The following is an 8,319-nucleotide window of genomic DNA, read 5'->3' as shown; positions in this document are numbered from 1 at the left end:
CGGCGGCGGCGGCGGCGGCGGCGGCGGCGGCGGGAGCCCGGGAGGCGGAGGCGGGCGGAGGGAGGCGGCGGCGCGCGGAGACGCAGCAGCTGCAGCATGTCGGCCGGCGGAGCACCAGTTCCGCCGCCTCCAAATCCCGCCATGTCCTTCCCCGCGCCGCGGGTCACCCTGCCCGCCGGCCCCGACATCCTGCGGACCTACTCGGGCGCCTTCGTGTGCCTGGAGATTGTAAGTGGGGCAACCTGGGAGAGGGTCGCGTCCTGGGTGGCGAGGACGGGCGGCCGCATCCTGAGCCCCCCCCCGAGCGCTGTCTCCCTCTGCGCGGTACCCCCGCTTGTCCCCCCGTCGTGGCCTCCTCCGGCGCTCCTACCCGGGTCCTCCCGGTGCCCAGCGCAGCCCCCATCTGGGCGGCGGCGCCACCGCCTGGGCCCTCTCGCCTGGCACCTGTTACGCGGCCACCTGCTCCTCCGCTGGCGACAGAAATGGTCCCGGGAGAGCGATCAGGAGGCTCCGCGGGACCGTGGATTGGAGACTTGGAGAGTAGACGGGCGATTTGGGTTTGGGGGTACCGTCGGAGACCCCGGGAGGTTTGCCCGGGGTGGGAGGCTCGCGGGGCTGGAGGCCTCGCCTGTTGCTACCTGCCATTTTATTGGGTGGTGCAAGGTGTAGCCGATGACTGGGTGACCAGGAGGCCGCCAGGATGTGGAAAGCGGGGGCGGGAGGTACCAGGAAGAGGAGGAGGAAGGCTAAAGACCTGGGCACTTTCTTTTTGGTTTTGGTTTTCCCGTTTTGCCACTCTGAGCGCCCTTTGGAGAGGAGAGGAGCAGGGCTCAAGAAGCAGAGCAGGGGAAAGGTGAAGCGCAGACGGTTGCCCCTGGCAGTAGCTAATGGAGTGAACTGAGGCTGCTAGGGGAAAGGTACAGACGTGGCTGTCAGGTTCCTAGCTGCCTTGGCGCCTCTCCGTTCCTCATCTACCTTTGAGACTCAGCCCAGTTCCTTGGGCTTAGGTGACCGTCGAGTTATCCGGCCTGTCGTGCAGGCTTCTTGGGCTGCAGACTTGAACTTTTAAAACATCATTTTATGGAGTTGGGAGGTTCTGAAGCTCGCTAGGAAAAATGTTCAAATATAAATTGGGCAACCTGAGGTTGCATCATGCCCTGAGAACGGCAAATACAGAGGGAAATATTCGCGAGTCGGCGCCTTTTCTGCAGGCGGGTTTTGTTTGCTCGCTTTGGAGTTTTCCTTTCGTCCCCTCAACCCCCTCCTTTGCGTTTGCATAACCTGGATTTGGGTCGCTTAGGTTTCACTTTTGTGCTTTTGGGGCTGGGACGCCTGGTGAGCATTGGTTTTCCGCCCTATTGTGCTAAGGCACCCTAAGTTAGGTTTTAGCTCAGATTTAAATCTGAAAAAGGAGACAAGTTAAGTTCCAGGCTTTAACATCAGTAATCGGATCGTGACTGCGAGGCTGGAAGAGGCCGATTTGAGTCTGTGCCCAGTTTGGAAGTATCTGAATACTTGGGATGAGGGACGAGCATCCAGGTGAGAAGAGCCAGGAGAGGGAGGCTTTGTGCGGTCTGCACCGCTAGGCCAAGGGACACAGTGTAGACCAGTGAAGGCTGGCGAGAAAGATTTCACAGGTTCTGGGCCACTTGAGTTTGCTGTTCTTCAAACTCCAGTTGTTTGCATACCTCTGTCAGAAAGTGAAAGTGAAGTTGCCCAGTCGTGTCGGACTCTTTGCGACCCCATGGACTGTAGCCTGTAAGGCCCCTCCGTCCATGGGATTTTCCAGGCAAGAGTGCTGGAGTGGATTGCCATTTCCTTCTCCAGGGGACCTTACCGCATTGCAGGCAAATGCTTTACCAGGGGAGCCATCAGGGAAGCTCACCTCTGTCAGAAGTTTTTGCCGTATCCACTTGTTCTAGAATTTACAGATTGTGCGCTTAAATGCGTTTACCTTCGGCACTTCAGTACCTTATCTTAGCCTCATCCTAAGCATTAAAACCATGAATTCTCAAATGTGATGTGCTGGTTATATTTTTGTAATATTTATTAAAATAGATACTTGTAAATATATACATATATATGTATATATGGGCTTCCCAGGTGGCGCTAGTGGTAAAGAACCTGCCTGCCAATGGAGGGGGTCTGAATTCAATCCCTGGGTTGGGAAGACCCCCTGAAGGAAGGTGCAGCAACCCATTACAGTATTCTTGCCCAAGAATCCACGAACAGGGGAACCTGGCAGGCTATGGTTCATGGGGTCACAAAGGGTTGGACATGAATGAAATGACTTAGCGGAGCAGAGCAGGTGTATGTATATGTAACGATATGTGACATACATATATGTGTATATATGTGAAGAAGGCTTATCCCTGTGCTATCAAATCACACGCTATCTCAAGAACCACCTGTGTTTATGTGACGCTTTCTGGAAACTCTGCTTAATTCTTAGGGAAAAAAGTGGAAAATGATTTATTCTATTTCCTCTCTCCCACCCCAGTATCCTCTTTATTTATCTAACCCAGTGGTTCTCAACTCCCGCCATACTTAATTGCTCAGGCAGATTTTCAAAATAGTCCCTAGGCCAGACTAATTAAATCAGACTCTCTAGGGGAGGATCTCAAGTCCCTGAGGTTTTTTCAAAATCTCCCCAGAGGTACTAATGCAGTCCTGGCTGAGAACCACCAAGGGAGACCTTTATGGGACTCTGTTGACAAGAAGCCTCTCTCCCTGCTAGAACTTTTGCCTCGCTCCATTCCAGGAGAAGTCCCAGACTTCTGGATATTTCAGTCCCAGAAGTATCCAGTGTCTTTCCTCTTGTTTCGTCATTTCCTCCTCTTATCCCACAAGCACTTCTAGGATCTTTATCTAGATAGAACAGCATCACTTCCGAAAGCCACTTCCATTTATTTTCACTTGTTATGGCCAAATATCTTGATAGGTTTAAATCTGAGCCTCACATTACCTTTCACTTGATATCAAGATCCCGCCTTCCCAACCCAACCCAAGAAAAATAAAAGGACCAAAATATTTCAGTGGAATTGGTGACCTTAGAGAAAGCAGAGAGCACATTGGAACCAAAGTATAGCTCCTCCTTGGCCCTCATCATATACCATATAGTGCTATTGGATTATGTGCTTTAAGAGAGCTGAGATGGAGACCACCTTGGTCCCCTCTTACTATCTAGACAGTCCACACTGAGGAGGTGCACAGATATGAGGAAAGAAGACACTTTTAAAGCACCTTTGTGCTTTAATTTCCCTCTAATATTCTGATCCCTTGAAATTGTTGAGTCTCCCGTGGCTCCTCTTCAGAAATTTCTCTCTATAAATTAATGTGAGAAGTAGTTCTAAACGCTGATGATCGCCTTTCTGGGGACCCCTTATTTGAGCTTCTGCCAAGGTTTCTAAATATGCCCAGACTCCTTAATTTTGACCTTTTATCAAATCTACTTGTCCTTGCTTCTTAATGTCCTAGTGCTGTCAAAACTGAACACTTGAAAACCTAACCTGACAAAGATGGGCTGGGCTATCAGTCATTGATGAAACCATTATCTTGGAGTTCATGTCTCACACTAAGCAGTAACTTTGCTCCAATAATTTGATTTCAGTTCACCTCATTGTACCATATTCACAGTCTCTCAAGTGTAAGGCAGTTGCTGGGGAGATAACGCAAAAGATACAGGTATTGTCAGCCTCCAAACACCAGGTAAAGTAGTCTATAGTGCTGGGTTCCCAGGTGGAGATAGTGCAACTCTTAGACACCTAAGTTGTCCTCCTCTGGCATTTTGCACTCAGCTGTACTTACCAACATGTGCTTGCTATGAAGAGTTTAATACTAAATTTTGCAAAGCAAAGCTTTTTAGTTTAAGATGGGAAGCCTTCAAAAGTCATCATTTTCAAAATCTAATGATTTGATTCAGTGGTTCCTGAATTAATGTTTTCCAAATCATTCACCAGGTAATTAGTGAATATCTATTGTGTACAAGACATCATTCTAGGAACAAAGATGTTTAGACCCTGCCTCACGTGAAAGAGCTTATAACCTTGTTGAGAGGATATGTCCCCACATAACTACCATTCAGGGAATAAGGACTCAACCTTGGAAAGTGAACTATAGGCAAAGCACTCTCCAGGCGGGTCTGTTTAGGAAGATGCCATTGCAGCGTCTGAACTTTCGGGCTGAGCAAGCTGTTTCCGGTTCTTGTCCTTAATGAGCTTGTCTTGTATTAAAAAGTACGAATGTATTAAACATGGAAAAGAGTAAAGGTCATTATCGTATTCAGTGTGTTTCACAGTTTCGGTGTTTAGGAAACCATCTGCATTCCCCCAGGATAATCCTGAACATCTCTCTCTATGTGAGATAGTCTGAGACTCTTATTCATAGGCTTCCAACTGCAGTGTTTAGGATGCCACAGTAATTTCATGTCTTCCACAAATGATTAAGAACCAGCTATGTATCACACCTTCTTTTATGCCCTGAAAATAGGATAATTAACATAACTCCTGCTCTTAAAAGAAATTCCTATACAGTGAAGTAAAAGCCAGGAAAGAATTATAATGCTATGTTTGAAGTGATAAAATTGGTTTATGAAAAGTACTGTTGAAAAACAGGGTGGAGTACATCTGGCCACTGGGAAGGTCATATCAGGCAGCTTCAATGGGACAGTGACATTTGAGTTTAACCTGAAAGTATGAATAGAGGTTCAATAGACAGAAAAAAAAAAAAATGGGAAAGAGAATTCCAGGTAGAAACGAGAATATGTACAAACCCCAGAGACAAGAAAGACCATGGCATAGAGGTTCTGGCAACGATTAGTGTTTTTCGACGTGTGTTTTTTTACATGACTCATGGGAAGGTGGCAGGGGAAGAAAAAGGGCAGGTAGAGTTCAGGGTGTGGTTTGCTGAGAAATGATCAGCCAAGGCATAACATTTATTCTGTCTGTGATGGGGAGCTGCTGAAGGACAGAGATAAACTTGATCAGACTTGTGTTGCAGAAATCTTTGAGTAGTGAAGGTTGGTCACTAATGTAGAGAGATTGAAGGCAGGGACGATAGCTAAGGGGCTTATTGCAGTAGTTTGGATGAGGGATAATGCAAACCAGAAGTATGACAAAGAGAAGAAGCAGAGAAGAGACACAGACTTGATGTTTAGAAGGTCAACCATGATGTAAAGTTTTGACGTGGCCTGAAACGATCCTAAACCAAACTTGAGTATAATATATAACACAGAGGAATTATACCAGAAAAACAAAATGTTAATGAAAGGATGATGGGGAGGGATGGGCTATGCAGCAGGCATGTGCAGTCACGCAGATAAATCTATGGCAAGGATTTCAGGTTATTTTCAACCCACAGCTTTGACTGTAGATGGACTAACACATAAATGTTTCACTGTGTAGAGTTTTCCTGTCTCGCCCAGAAAATAGATAATGGTTGTAAAGGGAGGTTGTGTGTCTGCAGTGGTGAAGACGAGGCTATCTGTGAGTATATGTCCCTGTGTTGCTGCTAAGTTATTTCAATCTTGTCCGACTCTGTGCGACCCCATAGACGGCAGCCCACCAGGCTTCCCCGTCCCTGGGATTCTCCAGGCAAGAACACTGGAGTGGGTTGCCATTTGCTTCTCCCATGCATGAAAGTGAAAAGTGAAAGTGAAGTCACTCAGCCATGTCCGACACCCAAAGACCCCATGGACTGCAGCCTTCCAGGCTCCTCCATCCATGAGATTTTCCAGGCAAGAGTACTGGAGTAGGGTGCCATTGTGTTAAAAGGATTTTAATTCTTAGGTAAGATTTTTCCTTTGCCTCTGAGTTGAGAATCTCTATCCATGAGAGTGGAGTCTTTAAAACTTCGTAAGAGAAAAAAACAAAGCCCCTGCCAAAGATTATTTTCAGCAGTCATTTGCCCTGATTGGCAGCTCCCTAAGAAATATGAAGAACTGAAATATGGGAAACTTTAAACCAAGTTGCTGAAAACCTTGACCTTGAGCTCCAAAGGAAAAGGTAAAGGAGAGATTTGTCTTGTGGAGTCCGATAGAAATGTTGTACCTGGTGGTAGGAGCTGGGGATTGAGTGTGTCTGCATTGATACAACCGAATAGGAAAGACAGGGGACAGGAGCCAGGCTGGTGTACCCAATACCACTCGTATGCAGTACTTAACAAACGCTGTGTGATTGTTCTGCAGGACAAATTGAAGAGTGTGTGAAAATATTTCAGGGACACTGACTGGAGCGAGGAAGGGCAGCTTTGAAGTATGCCTGCCTAAATTCTTGTCCAGTTTCTTTCTTGAAGAAAGGAAACATTTTGTTTAAAAAAAATTTATTTATACTGTTGTGTGAAAATTGTATAACTCTTCATGTAGAATTCATTTACAGTGCTTTTCAGGTCTTATATTCTTCTGCTTCTCTGTATATTCTTGCTATTAATTTTTGAGAGTTTGATATTGGAATTCCAACTAAAAATCTTAATTTACTACTTAAAAAATAATTGTGATATATATAGTGGAACTATATGTAACCTTGTTCTGTATCTCCCAAGTCTCCTGTAAATGTGTTATCATACTTTCATAATTTAAAAAAATAAAATAAAAAAAGAGAATAGTAAAAACTAAATGGAAAAATCTAGGTGCTGTAGGTATTCACTGTAAAATTCAGTCTTCTTTTCTGTATGTTTTTTTAACAATGAAACATTGGAGAGGAAACAAAACTTTTTTATTGAAATATAGATAGTTGATTTACAGTGTTGTATTAGTTTCCTATAAACAGCAAAGTGATTCAGTTATACATATATATAAGTATTGCTGCTGTTGTTTACTCACTAAGTCATAGCCAACTCTTTGTAACCCCATGGACTGTAGCCCATCAGGCTTCTCTGTCCATGGGATTTTCCGGGCAAGAATTGTGGAGTGTGTTGCCATGTCCTTCTCCATATATAAGTGTACAGATTTTTTTTACATTCTCTTTCATTATAGGTTATTATAAGATATTGAGTATAGTTCCCTGTGCAATGCAGTAGGTCCTTATCGATGCTCTATGTTTTGTATAGTAGTGTATATATTTTAATCCCAATCTCCTAATTTATCCCTCCACACTTTCCTGTTTGGTAACCATAAGTTTGTTTTCTACATCTGTGAGTCTATTTCTGTTTTGTAAGTAAGTTCATTTTTAGCATTTTTTGGATTCCACATATAAGCAGTATCATATGATACTTGTCTTTCTCTTTCCGGCTTACGTCACTTAGTACGATCATCTCTAGGTCCATCCATGGTGCTGCAGATGGCATTATTTTATTCTTTTTATGGCTGAGTCCACTGTGTGTATATACCACAACTTCTTTATCCATTCATCTGTCAGTGAACACAGATTCCATGTCTTAGAGATTGGTAATGCTGCAATGAATACTGGGGTGCATTTATCTTTTCAAAATATGGTTTTCTCAGGATATTTGTCCAGGAGTAGGATGGCTAGATTATATGGTATCACTATTTTTAGTTTTTTAGGGAACCTCCATTCTGTTCTTCATGGTGGATGTACCAATTTACATTCCCAACAACAGGGTAGGAGTGTTCCTTTTTCTCCACACCTTCTCCAGCACTTATTATTGCCCAACATCTAAAATGTCATGACTCTTCTTCAGGAGCTTATAGTTTACTTGACTTTCCTGTGTCCTATTTTATATGAAAAGGGCCATGCCCTTGAATAGTCACCACAGACGACATTCCTAACTTTTGAATAATAGCTTTCAGAAGAAGGGGGATAAAAAGAAAAATAAGAGGCAAGGACTTGTACAGTTGTTTTGATGCTGAAGCATTGGTATTTCTGCATGAACATTTTAACCTGGAGGACAACTTGCTACCTATAAACATATGGAAAACAGACTTTAAAAATCAAGGGAAATTATAAATAAGAGTTAAAAAGAGCCAGAACGTACATCTCCCCTATAATATGGGCTTTCTATTTTAGGGTTAGTAACAGCTATTTGAGGAACCAAAATGGAAGTTTAGGTCAGATGGACAAGGAACAAGTCTAATTCTTTATGACATTGTCAAATGTATTTTTAAATCTTTCAAGTGTAAATTGAAATAGCAAATCCTCATTTGCATTAGGTCTTTTCTGTAGATGTCATTTCTCGTTGCTTCTCAGAATTGTCCTTTTTTTCCCCGATTAAAAACAAAACAAACAGAACGCCTTGACAGTGTTTGCTTCTGAGAACTGTACCAGGGCTAGTCCAGGACCAGTTTGAATGGAAATCAGCATGGTGAGAAGGCAGATGGTGACTGATGGAGAGGAGCCAGGGTGGATGGGGCAAGGCACAAGACAA

At 44.1% G+C, this 8,319-nt stretch overlaps 1 protein-coding gene across 2 annotated transcripts in view; it reads left to right on the top strand.

Moving 5' to 3' along the window:
* The first annotated feature begins 12 nt into the window (after window positions 1-12).
* The window catches only part of MAL2 (mal, T cell differentiation protein 2), a 31,134-nt gene continuing 22,827 nt past the window's right edge, over window positions 13-8,319 (top strand). Inside the window, exon 1 of one of the 2 annotated variants that reach the window (XM_040262010.1) lies at window positions 13-228. In XM_040262010.1, the coding sequence (XP_040117944.1) occupies window positions 97-228 (132 nt within the window). In that variant the 5' untranslated portion in view covers window positions 13-96. Of the gene's footprint in view, window positions 229-639; window positions 854-8,319 lie in introns of those variants that run through there. The other variant, XM_040262009.1, reaches the window with a different exon arrangement.

Source organism: Oryx dammah, unplaced genomic scaffold (assembly GCF_014754425.2).
Source record: "Oryx dammah isolate SB20612 unplaced genomic scaffold, SCBI_Odam_1.1 HiC_scaffold_19, whole genome shotgun sequence".
Lineage (NCBI taxonomy): Eukaryota > Metazoa > Chordata > Mammalia > Artiodactyla > Bovidae > Oryx > Oryx dammah.
Note: the sequence above shows the minus strand (reverse complement) of the source record. Positions and strands in the feature narration are given on the sequence as shown.